General features: G+C 48.2%; 1 protein-coding gene across 1 annotated transcript in view; it reads right to left on the bottom strand.

Annotated features, from left to right (window-relative positions):
• Positions 1-369: 369 nt before the first annotated feature.
• Positions 370-16,377, bottom strand: part of TCERG1L (transcription elongation regulator 1-like) — a gene marked incomplete at its 5' end in the record, with an annotated part of 18,055 nt that continues 2,047 nt past the window's right edge. Inside the window, 8 exons of the mRNA XM_009079670.1 lie at positions 370-526; positions 1,908-2,026; positions 3,646-3,735; positions 7,634-7,769; positions 9,291-9,360; positions 12,313-12,467; positions 14,265-14,353; positions 15,456-15,550. Of these exons, the coding sequence (XP_009077918.1) occupies positions 370-526; positions 1,908-2,026; positions 3,646-3,735; positions 7,634-7,769; positions 9,291-9,360; positions 12,313-12,467; positions 14,265-14,353; positions 15,456-15,550 (911 nt within the window). The remainder of the gene's footprint in view (positions 527-1,907; positions 2,027-3,645; positions 3,736-7,633; positions 7,770-9,290; positions 9,361-12,312; positions 12,468-14,264; positions 14,354-15,455; positions 15,551-16,377) is intronic.

Here is a 16,377-nt window from a genome sequence, read left to right as displayed (position 1 = left end):
CTGCTTAATTATAAATCTGCACTGGATTCATAATTTGTGTATATTACAAGTAATTTGCATAATTAAAACAATTAAGGGATTGACACATCATGGCAATTAGAAATGCATCAAACTCTGGATGTTGTACAAAAAGAGCTTCAATATGAAACATTAATTCTTTGAGAACAAAATATCCTTCAGATTCCTGCAGAACAGCCTTCACAAATCCAAGAGGTGATCAACCAACTCCTCCTAGGCAAGTTTTCCTCCTGGATCCCAAACTCCTTGCTGTGCTTTTGCACATTGAACCCTGAATGCTTTGTCCTTCCTTCGAATCCCTCCTGCAGTCCCAGTCTGGTGTCATATCCTTGCTGCCAGGTGCAGGAGCTCTTATCTCATTTTCCTTAGCCTTATCCTGTTTTCCTTGTCCCTCTTTTTGAGAATAAGCATGAACTGGTTGAAAAAATGCTCCTGGTCCTTCTTCTTCTGCACGAGGCGGAAGCGTTGGTCTCTGCCATACTTCTCTGCAAACTCCTTGAACGTCGTCCTGCAGGACAGAGAATGCCAAAGCTCAGACTCTGTCAGCTGTATCTCAGGTTTCCACACAGACCCAGAAATGGGGGATGTTCTGGGAATATCTAACAGGAAAGTGAAGGTAAGGCTGGGATGGAGGTGAGACCGTGTCAGACAAGGACACATGGCCCAGTCTGCTCTGGTGAAGGCTCATTTTTTGATTCAAAAGATGAGGCGAGTTGGCAGGACAACGTTGGACATAATTCCCAAAGCAGTGACAAGGCGGTTTTGATTTAAACTCCTGGGTAGTTCCCATTTTCAAGGTGGACACTCCCCTAGCAGCATTGTCTGTCTTCATTCCCTTTCAGGCTGCATTCCCAGCCCCTTTACCCCAGGGGCCTGTTAGCTTCTGTTGGGAAGATTGGTGACTTATTTCTCTCCCTGTGTCCCTAAATCAAGCCAGAGACTCCAGCAGGAGCTGAGCTTCCTCCATGCTCACAGGGAGCTCCACAAAACACACAGTGCAACATTCCTGTCCCAGAGGCCAGGACAGCTTTGCCCTTGCAGACTGGAACCAGCACTGCTGGAACGTCACAGCTTCCAGGAGCTGCATCAGCCCAGAATATTCCCAGTTTTGTTGTAAAATGCTTCCTACAATGAGAATTATTTCCCCCCCAGAGCCCAAGGTGCTGTTTATGCCTGTGTGCCCAGGCAGGCTGTGCTGTGCGATCACTTGGCCATTTCAGCACAGAAAATTCTCATTTCTTTATTCCAACAGCTGAGCAATATTTACCAGATAAACCCCCTCATTTTCAGATCATTTACAGGTGAGAAAGCACCAGCTAAGCACTACATTAGCTGTTGTGCAGCTCTGGATGCAACACTATAAGCAATGTGAAAAAATAAGTTATACACTGCATGATTTGTTTGGAGTTCATTAGAGAACTGGAGAATCACAGATTGGGTTGGGAGAGACCTTAAGAATAATCTTATTCCAACCCAATGTCTTTGTGACATTGTATTTCTCTTCCATCAGAAAACAACCCAGAACAGTTTCTCACTAGTTCCAGCTCTGTGCATAATATAAATGAGATTTAATGTTCAGGTTCTGATTTTATGTGATTAATATGTGTGTGAGTTCTGTAATAATAGCATTTATATGGACAGAAAATATATGTCTAGGCGAAGTGTTGCACATTCTGAATGAGAGAGAAAGAGATGAGAGGGAGAGGGAGAGGGTACATTCCCTCTCCCAATAATTCACCAACATATTGCAGACTGTTAGGGCAGAAAGGCCAGCAAAGCAGTGGAACAGCTTGCAATGAAGAGTTAGCTCAGTGTTCTGGCCCTGTGAGCTGATAAGCTGAGCCCAAATGAGAGAGCTTATCTGCAACCCTCCCCAGGCAAATCCTCACCTTGGTGAGAGCTTGGATTCCTCAAGAAGCTTTTTAAACTCTTCTTTGGCTAACAACAATTTGTTTTTCTTCTCTTTGTACTCCTCTCTGATCCTGGTCTTGACAAACTGCTCGAATATCTGGCCAAGAAAGGGAAACAAGATACAGGAGCTATTAACAAAGCCTCTTGGTGTTCCTGCTCCATCAAAGAGCTGCCAACCCTTATCTGTCTGGCGCTGCCAGGGCAGCTTTGCTCTGCCTCCCGTACAGGAGCAGCTGGGAAAGGGCATAATTTGCTGAGATAACATCTTCATTCAAGCACCAAGTGCAGCAGAAATCAGAGCTGCCTGACTTTGGGTCCTGTTGCCATTTTCAGGCCTCCAGCACTGGTTTTGGGCAGCACTGCAGTGATATTTTGTGTGTATTGCTGCCACATTGTGTACCCTCTGCTTTGATTTTGCCTCTTTCCCATCTGCCTGGAGTTTCTGAAAGTGGCTGTAATGCTAACCAGCAATATTCTGTAGGTTATCCCCCAAAAATCTTGAATATCTTTCAAATCAGCTGTCAAAAACACGAGCTCACCCCTAAACCTCTACACACGCACACCCCCCTCCCCCAAAGCTTTAATGTGTTTGGCAGTTATCAACCTTCCCCTCCAGCATTTGGCAGCTAAACATGTGGCAGGACACAGAGCACTAGGACTTTTGGTGTCTTGAAACAGAGTTAAGGAGCTCACTATGTCACAAAACTCTGCTTTAACCATATTTTTATACCAAACCCCTGGCTGGTTTCAGGCTCTAAACTCTGTGGCACCTGAGCTGTGGAATAAAGGAGCTGCTCCTCCAAAAGCTCCTCCAGAGCTTTCCGTGCTCACTGTCCTCACACAAACCACACACATCAAACGTGATCACCATGGCACTGCCACAGAACCTCCCCACAGGTCTCACAGGTGCAGAGCTGCAGCTCACGAGAGCTAAACCAGCCAAACTGCCATTGATATCCAGGAGGTTTGTGGAAAAGGGAAGAAACGGCACTGGAAAGTAAACACCAAAAATGGCCATGAAAGAAGCACTACAAAAAAAATCTAGGAATTCTAAATCTATTACTCTACATGGAGCTGAGTAAGTTGAGTGTCAGAGGGGATGGACAAACGGAGCAAATAAAGCAGGTGGCACTTATTGTTCGCCTTTCTGGGATTATCAAGCCTTTATCGAGGCAATAAATCAAAATGAACAGATAGCTCATTAGTTTAATAGAGTTGCTCCTTAACTCTTCCCTGCTTACACACAGGAGCATCTCTCGCCCACTAACAACTCTTGGAAGGTGTAGGTAACTAAGCAGAAGAAACTGCAGATGGTCAGTGAGAGATTGTTACACACTCAGGCTGGGGAAGGACATCCATACACAGCTCAGCTGCTGCTCCAGGACACCCAGCACACCAACACCTCCTGGTTCCACCTCTTTCCCAAGGAGACAGCACTTAGAATCAGAGAATCATGGAATAACACAATATCCTGAGCTGAAAAGGACCCACAAGGATAAAAGTCCAACTCCTGGCCCTGCACAGACCCCCAGGAATCCCATGCTGTGCCTGAGGAGCATCACCTCCTGCTGAGCACAGCCCAAACTCTGAGTCTCCACAACAAAATGCTAATTTTATGCAGTTCTTTTTATCTCCCCATGCTAATTCCCGTGGTATCCAGCTGATCTGGGAGGTGTTTGCCAAGGGGCAGTGAGGCTGGATGGAGGTAGTGCTCACCTGCTTGCGTTCCTCAGAGTTGAGCAGGAGGTACCGCGGGTCGAACACGATTTTGTGCAACTCCTTTTCCCATGTAGAAAAGGCTGAAACCTGTGAAATACACAAGCACCTGTATTGAGGAATTTTAATAAGGATGTGAAGGAAGCAAATGTTCCAAGGTGAAGCAAAAGAGGAGTTCAGAAAGCTAATGAACCCTCTGAAGGAGGCTCAGAGCAGCTGGAAGCTGAATTCTAATCTGTTTGTGGTGATGCTCTGGCTGCCCCCACACCATCAGTATTGATTCTCTCCAGGGCATCTCAGAGAGATGCTCCTGCCACATTTTTGGTGGAAAGGATGAGGAGCAGAAAGGAAAATGCCATTTTCTGATCCTCTTTGTGCCACGGAAGTACCAATTCCGTTGAAGGAACGGGCTCAGCTTTAACTCCAAGTCTGATATTATAACCCAAGAGAGGCACAGACTGAAGAACTAGCAGTAAACATCTTCAAAGCACCACATAAGATGAGAATATCACATCCTGTAGAGGTTCTCCTATCTTCATGGTATCATGGAATGGTTTGGGTTGGAGGACCTTAGGTCTCACCCAGTTCCACCCCTGCCATGGTCAGGGACACCTCCCACTGTTACAGTACCTGGGACAGCACCACTGGTAATTGCTTTGCTCCAGAACAATCTGGAGGAGCATCAACTATTCCAATCACTCCATCTAATTACAAAGCAGAGTAAATTCACTAAAAAAATTAAGCATATGAAGTATAATTAAAGAGAGTAATTACCACTCAGACAGGGAACTCTGATGAGGCAAAGTGTATTGGAATGGACTGAGTTTCCTCTCAGAGTGGGTAGAGATAGGAAAAGTCAAAGTTTAGGCTAACTTTGTGGATTCAAGGCTATCTCCTCCCACATCCCCTTCCCACACCCCCTCCCCATGCCCACCATGCCCTGAGGCTTGGGGCTTTCCCCTTTTTTTTCCTTTCTTTTCAGGTGTCTGTTACACTCTCTTTTGGCCATCAGCTTCATTCCCAGCACAGAACTCACTCTGGACACAAAGCTAATTAAGCTCAGACTAATTAATCACATCATCACTCCTGTTTGTGGCTTTTGGTTTAGTGCTTATTCCACTGCACACTTGGCAGAGATCACCTCGAATAATCTGCTGTTTGTGATTCCAGTCCCACGTTGTGCAGAGCTCAGGACACTCTGGGGCTCTGCACAGGCACATGGAGCTCTGACTAACCTCCCTCACTGGGCTGTCCCTGCCATAGGACACTCAGCCAGGGAGCACAGGCTCTGCCATGGTTGTGGCATCACTTCCCAGAACAAGCAATGACTCTGTCGCCTCATATCACCACAGATGAGAAGAAGAGACATCTGAGGTTGTCATGAGTTTCCAGTTCTCAACTCCTGCTCTGACCCAGAGTGCAAAATACCACAAAAATTCAGTGTACTGAGCTTGAGTAGTATGTTTGTATGTGAAAGGCCAACTCTCTTGTCTTTATTCAATCAGATATTAGTTAATTGTGCAGCTGATTGCACTTTTAGTTCCCCGTGGGAGCCCAGCAGTAGTGGCAGGCTGAGAGTTTGGCTCTGAGAGAAAAACAGAAAGCTGAAGTAGATGATATTTGCTGGTTTTAGGGCATGCACTGATCTCCATCAGCAAATGAGATGCTGTTCTTGCAGGGAATTATGTCCAGCCCAGACACAAACTATCACAACATGCTAAATATGGCAAGAAGGATGGAGTGACAGAGCTGAGAGGAGGCCCTGGGTGGGCAATGGGGAAGACTCTGCTGGCTCTGACACCCCAAACCAGCCACAGCCCCACTGAAACACAGCAAAGTGGTCTGTCCTAGCAAAGGGCTCTCTGGGTCCTCTTGACCGGGAAACTCCTCCCCAAAATCTGTTTATTTGGGTTTCTTCTAACTTATTCTTCAGGATAAGGTTGAGGCTGCAAGAATTGCTCTGAGATGGGAAGGTGGCAGTTGGGACACCCCAAATCTCCCTTTCCTCCCAGTGTGAGAAGGTAAAATCTTGAGGAAAAATACCTTGTAGAAGCCTTTAAGAAGTCTTGTTTCACTGCCAACACCCCAGCAAGGAGAAGACTCCTAGAAATGCTGGTGGCAGATGTAGGTATTTGATGTCAGGGCTGGGAAGGAGCCTGGTAGAAGCCTGAATTTTCCCTCTCCCCTCAGGATTTTGTGGCAACATTTAGACTTCCAAGAGGATATCTGAGATTACATTTTTAGCCAGGAAAACTTTCCTCAGGCTTAAGAATAACTAGAGCCTTTGTCTTGGAGCTCCACCAAAACTCAGCTCTATTTTGAAAACGCCACAATAAATATACTCCTGTTGACATAATTTCTGTAGGAAGCTGCAGAACTCCATCTGCTTGGAGCTATCTGCACTGCCAGCAAGTAACTCCTTAAGAAGCAACAGCACGAGGAGAAAGTGGCAGGATATGGACATTCAATAATCAGATGAAAAGAGCACTAATGTCCTCCCTGTGCTTCAGGCAAGGCCAAGGAGCTGCTGCTAACTCACAGCTCATCTGGACTCTTCAATGTGCTCAGGCTGGAAGAAAAGTACACCAAGAACTCCACAATGTGAAGCAATAACAAAGCCAAACAGTAAATTCCCCAAATTTCTAGATTTTATGAGCAAATTTGACTTTTCCACAGCAGCACTTGAGGCTCCTGTTAGAGAATATGCCTAACACTTTCCTATATTGACTTTTCACCCCTTGACTTCAGATGTGCCAGCAAAAGTCTTCACCGCTGTTCATTTGTGGCCCTTGTGCATTTTTAAAGCATAAATAACAGACTGGATTAAAAAAGCAGGTCTGGTGTGGAGGCAATTTACTGCTGAGCTGCTGAAGCTCTAATTATCTACCTATAAAGTCTGCTGATTACCAGGGATAAATTTGAGAGGCTTTGTTGCCTCACCACAGACACCTTGGGGTTTATTCTGGTATGGAAATGACATTATCTTCTATGGAATATGTACTGCAGCATGTTGGGGAGGGATAAAATCTGCACTCACTGCTCATTTCACACCCTTCCTGTCCTTAGCCACCCCAAGCCCTGAGCCCCCCAAGGTCCTGCAGCTCAGCCCCAGCTGCACCCCCAGCTCTGCCTGGGGAAAGGCAGGGAGGTCCAGGCAAAGGGCAGGTTTGTTTAACCCTCCTGAGATCTCAGAACATCCTTTTCTAAAAGACTGGTGGGTTTTGGCAAGCAGTAGTGACCTTATACTGACAGAGGTGGGTTTAGATGGATACTGGGCAGGAATTGCTCCCTGTGAGGTGCTGAGGCACTGACACAGTTGTCCAGAGCAGCTGTGGCTGCTCCATCCCTGGGAGTTTTCCGGGTTGGATGGTGGAAGGTGTTCCTGCCCATGGCAGGGGGTGGACTAGATGGTCTTTAAGATCCTTCCAATCCACACCAGTCTGTGATTCCATTATTTTATGATTTTGGATGGTCAAAAAGTGAATTTGGCTTCCCACTGCTGGAATTAGCAGTTCGTGGTGATGAAACCCTTCCCACAGTGGAAGAAACAAAGAGCTTGCCAGGACAAGCTCTGAGCATGGCACTGCCTGTCAGGTGATGTACATGACACACCTTTTGCTCTCTGGGGCTCACACAAGATCCTCAGGACAGTGCGTGGCCACAGGGCCATAGTCCCATGCCCTGATGACCCACTGGGCTGTGTGGATGAGCTGCTGCCTCTGGTTATCTCTAGGACTCTGTTGTCCAAGAGCTGTCGGTTCTGCACAGCCATGTGTGGCTATGGGGACAGAGGAAGGAAAGCCATGCTGAGGAGTCACAAACCAACGCGGTTAACAGACAGCAAACCCCCTCACAACTCTTCACGTGGCTGCTAAGCCAAGGATGTGCTCCCTGCAGCAGCCCCAGCTGATGCCCTGGGGCAGGGAGGGCGACCTGGCCAGGGTGTGAGCAGAGCCCTTACCCCTCTCTCCAGCAGCGTGTCCCTTACCCCTCTCTCCAGCAGCATGTCTCGGAAGTGAGTGATTCGTTCTTCCAGCGGTGGGGTGAGCCCAGGGGCTGACGTCTCCTCACTTCTCTCCACTGCTTCAGCCCTCTCCCGGCCAGCAGCCTGGGCATCTTCTGTTCTTTAGCGAGGGAAGACACAAAAGAGTACAGCAATTGTCAGTGTGGGAGGTGTCAGTTCAATCCTCTCCAGGAGTCTCGAGGACTCAGGGCTCTGTGCATGGAGCTGCCAGGAGCAGACACTGACAGAGGAGAAGCTCCTCAAAACTACAGATGGTTATTACCCCATGAGCTGTGGGACCTGCCAGGGCCCTCTAGCAGCTCCTTATGAGCCAGGATGGTCTATCAGGGTGAGCAGAGGGACTCAACAGTCAAACACTCAGCTCTAATCCAAGCTACAGTGACAGCTTTGTACAGCCCTTGCCAAGGAGTGGACAGGGCTTGGAACAACCTGGGCTGGTGGAAGGTGTCCCTGCCCATGGCAGGGGGTGGGATGAGGTGATTTTACATCCCTTCCAATCCAGGCTGGGATTCTGTGATTCTATGATTAAGTTCAGCACAAACTCAGGCTCTTTCTGGAAAGCTCAGGAACCTTTAAATGATCCCAAGGTTCAAGTGAGGATAGTTCAAGGCAGTGATTTGATTTTTAGCCTCCTACAAGGTATTTGCTACTTATGCAACTTCCACCACTAAAGGATAATGCTTAGTCTGAAATTGCAATGAGAAAACAACCTTCTTCCTTCCAAGCAGCTGAATGTGATCAGTGAGCGATGTGAGCTCAGAGCATTATCCTCCTGCAAATAATTACATTACACTGCCATTGATCCTGGGATGCTGCTGCACTACCAGTGCCTTGAGAGGGAGCACAGTGCTTCCCTTCCCAGGCTGGCAGGGAGCTACTCTTGCTGCTTTGCTCAATATTTGGTGACACCACCCACAAAAGGTCTAATCCAATTTCTAGTAGACATAAAGAGCTTTCTCCAGCCTAAAGCAAGGAAAGTGCAGCTCAATCCCCTCTCCAGTCAGGCACCAGGGCTTCGTCCTCCAGCCCTTACACAACTGAAAACGCTGCTGCAAATCACACTGACTTTCTCTTTCTCATGCCAAAACTGACAACAAACAATCCAATTTAGCAAATATACATCAATCTGCACCACAAGCTGTGCCTGCCCACTCAGAAGGACACATGCCATGGATTTTGGAAGGCTGCACGTCTCAAAACGGCTTCTTCAGTTGTTCCTTCCTGAGGATTTGCGGCACACGTGGTAATAAAGGTCAATAACAGCAACACCTCAGGCTAGTTCTGAGTGGGAGCCTGGAAACCCTGAGAGCGGCAAAAAACATTCTCTGCTTCACTTCAATGAAGATAAAGCTTTCATCCAATGCCTTTGAAATCACTACATGTCCTTGCAGTCTGTTTTTAAAGCCTTTCAAAGGAAGAGTTACTCAGGCAAAAAATGGCTGATGTCCATGGAAAGGAGATTACAGAGAGCCCTGGAGTCCAGCGAGCACTGGGGACCTCAGCAACACTCCCAGAATTTGCTGCTGCAGCTCCCCACACATAAGAACTGTATTTCTCTTTGCCCTCCTTTGTGCCAACATTGCCTTCCCACCGTAATAAATAATTAGACTTTAGAACTTACTTATTTCTCTTCGTTTTGATGCTCAGATCATCGTGTTCATACTCTGGACAGGAACTAACACACTTGTCTGCTAAAAGGAAATAAATAGTTATTAGATTTCAACTAGATAAATGGAAATACAAATTCCCTGAATTGCACTTTCATTCCCTGCTCAGGTATTTACTGTTTCCACTCCCCACTGAGAGTTTTAAATAGAACACAGATTTTATCAGACCCTCAGAATTGCCTCATCCAAATTGAAGCCACAGCAATGAACTGACCGTTTTCATGCAGAGAAATTGCTCATTTTTCATTCATGGCAATATTGGTTCAAATCTTGTTGTTGTTCCACCTGATCCTCTCTCCTCCCTTCCCTAAAAAAAGCAGCTACAAAGGCATTTCTGCAGAATGCCTTCCCTGCTGGCAGCCTGAAGGCTTTGCTGCTGGGGACTCACCCCGGAGTCCTCCACACCCATTGCTCTTCCTTACATAAGGACTCTAACACTGCTTTCCCAGAAATTCCACCACCAGCACCACAAGGCTGTAGATTCACCAACAAACCCCACACTCCTGATGGCCCAGAGTAACTCCAAGGCAATGTCACCCCCTGCTTTGGCCTTGAGGGACTCTGAGATTGCACTGGAGTCATAACCAAGGGGAAGAAATGAGAACAGATATTTACTTCTGAAATGTGCTCTTTTCACCCCCACACAAATTGCAGTTTCCATCCAGATCCCAATGTGCAGAGCAGCAGAAGTGATGTCCGTGCAGTGCCTGGTTTGTGCTGCACCTGCTCCCTGATCCCGTGGGAACTCAGTAGTGAAGAGCCACAGGAGCTTCACCAAACGTTCCCAGCACAAACACTTGGTGCAGGTGGAGCAATCTGTGAAGGAGTCAGTTTTTGCTGATGCCTAACTGATCTCTGCACCTGGTGTTGCAGGAGGGAGAAGCCAGAGCAGCCCAGGAATAACTTATCTTGCCAACTTTTCTTTTTGTGCCTTTGATTGGAAACTCATAATTAAAGCTCAGCAGCAGCCACTGAGCTAAATAAATTTGGGAGACATAGCTGGGAACACACAGCCCATTTGGGTTATTTATGGACTCGACATTCCAGGCTAAGAGAAGAGGTAACAAAGAATCCCTTTTGCCTCAGCAGCTAATACATCCTCATTAGAGCCTGACTGGCGCCAGCACTGAGCAAGGCCCAAGCACAGCAAGGAAGATTAAGACTATTAACAACAATGAAAGTCATGGCCATAAAAAACTAGTGCGTGAATCAAATCCTGGTGGTACCTGGAGATAATAAATAAAAGGATGGAGCACACAGCAAAAAACAGACTTTTGAAGTGGCACATATCAAGCAGGACTTCAGACTCTGCTCTTAATTAATTACAGGCCATGAACAATGACCTCAGTTTTGTCTTTGGCCATAATTCCCCTTGGCAGGGATTAATTGAGCTCTCAATATGTCCTGTAATAAAAGCCATATGCTATATTTTTCTCCTGGAGAATGAACCTCAGCAGATACATTTTAGGATGATTAGATTTACAGCTGAAGTTCTTCAAGCCATATAAAAAAATGATATATATTTATACACAACCCACAGATGATTGAAATTCACATTGGAAATTGCAATCACAGTCTGCGTTGATAAGGACAACACTAAAAACTCTTCTCTGTAGCTGTTGTCTGCTCCCAGTGCTGACACAAACCTTGGTTATCACTCGCTCTTATCTCCCTGCAGACATGGTGTCTGCAGTGGTTAATTGGGAGCTGTGCCCAGAGACCAAAGTGAGCATCCCAGGCCTGGTGGCCCCAGGGGAGGAGCAGGTCACAGCACCAGCCTGGCACCCCGTGGCACTTCTAGTTGTAGATCACATCAAACCAACGAGAAAGTCTCACTGATTTCCCTCTCCATTTTTCTAGCCTTCAGCCCTGCAGAACAAGCAGCAGTTGAAGGATGATGTTCTTTCTCCACCAAACCCAGAATAATCAAGAATTCCAAGCAGCTAAGAAAGATCAGGAGCATTTCCAATGACTTCCATGGCTCAACATCCTCCCATCAAGGGCAAGTCTTATGGACACCACCCCCAGAGGAGCCAACATGAAGCCTCAGCAAATAAAAGGAGCACCGCAATGGGATGGAGCAGCTCCTAGGAACAGAGTCCACAGAAACTGGTGAAGCATAACCTTTGGAGAGAAATGTGGTGGAACAAAGTATGGAAGCAGTATACTCAGGCTGGCAGGCTGTGCTGCTCCTGGCCTGGCCACCAGTATGACAACACCTGCACTGAGCACCTCAGGTATGCAGAGCAGAAAAGCTGCTGCCATGGGAAGGAGCACAGGATGGAAACGTCCAGCTGGGAAAACTGCCTCAGCCAAGTGGTTGTCCTGCTCCTGGAAAGGAGCAGCCAGCAAACTGCAGAGCACTGACACACCAAAGGGTGTATTTGAATGATGCTTTGAGCCGCTTCCCAGGTGTGACTGCAGAGCAGTGTGTTTTCCTCCAGCACTGACCCTCCCTGCAGGAATCTCTGATGGTCAGAAGGTGACTGGCAAAGCCATGGGCAGCTAGAAGCACCCAACCTTTCCACCAAACCTTTAGTGCTCATTAGAGCTTTACTCCTGGGATTTCTCCCCCTCTACAACTCGGTTGGCTGATCATTAGCCAGGGAGTAACTGCTTTGTGCAGCAGCTGAGTAATGCACTGGTAATGCATTGCTAATGTGCAGCCTGGAAATAAGTGCAATAAAACACACAGTGTCTTCGGAGCTGTATTTATGCATCAGAGATTCCTCTGGAGTAAGAAGCCACCTGCTCCTTCACTGCCAGCACCGAGCACACTCCATCCCCAGCTCAGCCTTTCAGCAAAAATCAGGATTTGCAATAATCAGCAGGTTTCAGGCAATCCTTCCCCGGAGCTCTCCAAAGGAAACTCACTCTGATTACAGGTCTCAGACTTGCCCTGAACACATTTAGCCCCCGAGTCTCACTGGATATTTGAGTTGAAATAGAGGCAAATAATCACAGGGTGTTAGTTACTTGCTGCAGCTTCCAACTTGCGCTTGTGGGGAGGGTCCTCGATGAGGCGGTTGATGTCCCCACGGTGCTTCAGGTCCAGAGGCTTCTCCCACACTGACAGCTGCATCGTGGGGTTGAAGAAGAACACTCGGTCATCTCCAGTCCAGACCACACACCTAGGCCAAGTGATAAACCATGTTTAGACCATGGCAGATACACCCACAGCGAGACATTCACCCACAGCTGAGCTACTGCAGCCCTGGTCACCCTGCCCAGGTGACAGCACTACTGATGGGAGGAGGTGTAACCACAGCATCCCTGTGCCATTCCCACAGCATCCCAAAGGCATCCTCATGGCATTGCTATGGCATCCCAGTGGCATCTCCATGGCATCCCCAATGGCATCCCTGTGCCATCCCCATGACATCCCAGCCAACTCCCACCTGCTCTGGACAGACCCACACACAACCTCAGCACTCTGTCCCAAAGCTCTAGGCTGATTTTTAAGGCCTCTGTTTGAAAGCTGTCAAAGGTGGCCAAGCTCTGCAATGCAAACCTGAGGCTCTTGCCTTGCCCAGGTAAAATATGCACAGCAGCAGCTCAGCTCTTTGTCCTGACATTCATTTGAAATCAGCCAAAATAATAGGAAAATAAGTATTGCACCATCCTTAATAGACACTGAAAAACTCAGAGATGTACTTCCTAAATTTATATGTAAATAAACAAACAGAATTTCCATCTCAAGCTGCTGCTTGCTGAATCACAATGAGAGCTGACAAACACAAACACACACACAACACACACACTCAGAGCAGGAGAACATTGGTCTCTCTGAAGCACAAATACCTGAAAGGAACAAAGCTTATAATTAGAAGCTCTAATGCTTGCATTAAAAGCAGGGAATAAAGATGGTTAAAAAGGGTCTGGTCTGGATAAAAGGCTGCAAATAGGAAAACTGCTCCATCACTGCAGATATGCCATGAAATCATAGAATCATAGAACCAACCAGGTTGGAAAAGACCTCCAAGATCATCGAGTCCAACCCTACCATGCTTACCATGCCACATCCAGTCTCATCTTGAAAACCTCCAGGGATGGTGAATCCACCACCTCCCTGGGCAGCACATTCCAATGCCTGAGCACTCTCTCTGTAAAAAGCCTCTTCCTAATATCCAACCAAAACCTGCCCTGGCAGAGCTTGAGTCTGTGCCCTCTTGTCATGCTGCTGGTTGCTGTGAGAAGAGACCAACCCCCACCTGACTACAACCTCCTGTCAGGGAGTTGCAGAGGGTGATAAGGTCTCCCCTGAGCCTCCTCTTCTCCAGGCTGAACACCCCCAGCTCCCTCAGCCTCTCCTCATGGCACTTGTGCTCGAGTCCCTTCACCAGCCTTGTTGCTCTTCTCTGGACCTGCTCCAGCCCCTCAATGTCCCTCCTGACCTGAGGGGCCCAGAACTGAGCACAGGATTCAAGGTGTGGCCTCCTTCTGGTCAACCATTCAGGACAGGCAGGAATAAAGGTTTTATCTATTTAAAAATGCCACAAGGGCTTTAGTCAGTCAACACATCTTTACCTGAATGGGAACACATGGTACACAACCTGAAACCAACATCATCCTTGTAAGACAGTAAGAGTCATCCACTGTCAAGGAAATAATAACTAGGACAGAGAGAGGATCTGGCCCTAAAGAGCAGGAATATTTCTTGTGGATCTTGTCTTTCTGCCCTGATCCATCCAAGCCCTCTGTGAGCTGAGCCGTGGGGAGGCAGAGCCCATCTGGCCCAGGCTGCACCTCTGGCAACCTCCTACGGTGTCCCTAAGCACATGAGTAACGAGGAAAAGCTCCATCAGAAGCTGGACCAGGACCCAGCCATGCTACTGAAGACCCAGAACAGTGTGTTTCCCCACGTAGCAGCCCATTAATGCACATCTGGGAAGGGAACAGCTTCCAGCAGTGTGACTGCATCTGCTTACCATGGGGATCCTGGCACTGGTGTGGATGCCACAGGCTTGTTGCCGTTGGATGTGCTGTCATCCTCATTTACTAGTTTAAAAGAATGATCCTTGAAAGACAGACAGAGATTAGTTACCAAATAAAGCTGGTGCAGAGGACTTTATTGCTGCACAAATCACCCCTGGACCGGGAGTGCCTCACCCCCACAGCCTTAGCCCAGAGAGGCTTTCTGAGCAGCAGCTGCATCCAGAACAGACCAGATAAACAGGGAAGGATGAAAGTGCCACCCCACTTCAAGCAAAATAAATGACAAACCAGCTAACATGCTTCTCTCCATGCCCAGAACTCCCCTGGGAGAGAAGGGATAACTCCATGTGTGGCACTAACACGGAGAGGAACGAGCCCAGGGAGCAGTAGCTGCTCTGCAAAGCCCAGTGCCACACTTCTCCCAGGCAGCATCTTTGGGATTTCCCAAGGACATAACACTGGCAAGAGTGATTGTGGGGGGCAGCTGCACTCCTGTCCTCATCAAACAGCACAAGAGCTCAGGGATTTGCCAGAGAGAGTCCAGAGGAGGCCATCGAAATACTCTAAGGGCTGAAGCAGCTCTGCCACAGAGACAGACTGGGAGAGCTGGGGGTGTTCAGGCACTAGGGAGAGCTTACAGCCCCTTCCAGTGCCTAAAGGGGTTCCAAGAGAGCAGCAGAGGGACTTGGGACAAGGCATGGAGTGACAGGACAAGGAGATTGGCTTCCCACTGCCAGAGGGCAGGGACAGATGGGATATTGGAAAGGAATTCCTGGCTGGGAGGGTGCTGAGACACTGGCACAGGTTGCCCAGAGAAGCTGTGGCTGCTCCATCCCTGAGAGTGTTCCAGGCCAGGTTGGATGGGGCTTGGAGCAACCTGGGCCAGTGGGAGGTGTCCCCAACCAGGGCAGGGGTGGCACTGGATGACCTCTAAAGTGCCTTCCAACCCAAACCAGTCTGGGATTCTATGGGGAGGAAATCAGCCATGAGGGTCTCTCCCCTGACAGTAGCAATCGATGACAGAGCTCCTGCAAAGCACCGAGAGAAACTGAGCACTTGGCTCTTTAAATCAGCTGTAGGAAGTGACTGTGTATGTCCAGTCAGGACAGTCCTTTCTGCTGGCTCTGATTTCTCTCTGGCCCTCCAGTGTGTCCCAGAGGTTCTAGGGAAGGTCCCTGGCAGACCTTGCTGCCGTTGCTGGCCGCGGGTACACTCTTCCTCTCCGTGTGCAAGATCAGCGTTGGGGGGCACGAGGATCGGCTCGAGTCCTTGCCATGGTCTGTGGGAGGAAAGGATCCCTTGTTAATGTGCAGAAATAGAGTCCCACTGAACCAGAACTGGTGAAGAAAACAAAAGCCAGGTTGGATGGGGCTTGGAACAACCTGGGCTAGTGGAAGGTGTCCCTGCCCATGGCAGGAGTGAGGTGAGATGAGCTTTAAGGTCCCTCCAACCCAAGTCCTTCTGTGATGCCATACAGCAGTTGGGTTTCACGTGGTGAAACCCAACTCAGTTAATTTCAAACCCACTCAGAGTACAGACCAGAGCCACATGTAACAGGAGCTCACTGAGGAGCAGGTTGGAGCCTCAGCCATTTGACTCTGCTTCACTTGGAATATGTCAGCACAATAAATAATTAAACACATGTCACTTTGCTCAGATGACTTCCTCCATTTTCAGGGGGAGTGAAAAGGAGATTTACAAACCAGACCAATTAATTTCCACATTAAAGGAGACAGGAGTAGGGAGCAGCTAATACACATCAAAAGGGTCTCTAAATTTATCTTCCTTCCCTCGATATCTGGTAATCAGCAATCAAAGCTTTACCAGGCACGCTGGGCTTTGAACTGGGTGAAGTCACAGCCAGTGTCAACACCCACCTCTGCCTTCTGCCTGGCTGGAAAGGAGAAGGAAGGACATCCCAGAGGTGTGCTGGGACTGGGGCAGGGAGGGATGAACATGTGAGCACCTGGAGAGGCCACGGCAGAAACCTGCTGGGGCAGCTCACACCCCAACAGCCACTCTCACTCCTCTTTGAGCCTCACACACCTTCCCCAGGAGACACTCAGCACCTCAAATACCTCAGGAAACCTCTCTCTCCCTCCTGTG

Source organism: Acanthisitta chloris, unplaced genomic scaffold (genome assembly GCF_000695815.1).
Source record: "Acanthisitta chloris isolate BGI_N310 unplaced genomic scaffold, ASM69581v1 scaffold3078, whole genome shotgun sequence".
Lineage (NCBI taxonomy): Eukaryota > Metazoa > Chordata > Aves > Passeriformes > Acanthisittidae > Acanthisitta > Acanthisitta chloris.
This window is presented reverse-complemented; position numbering and strand designations above follow the sequence as displayed.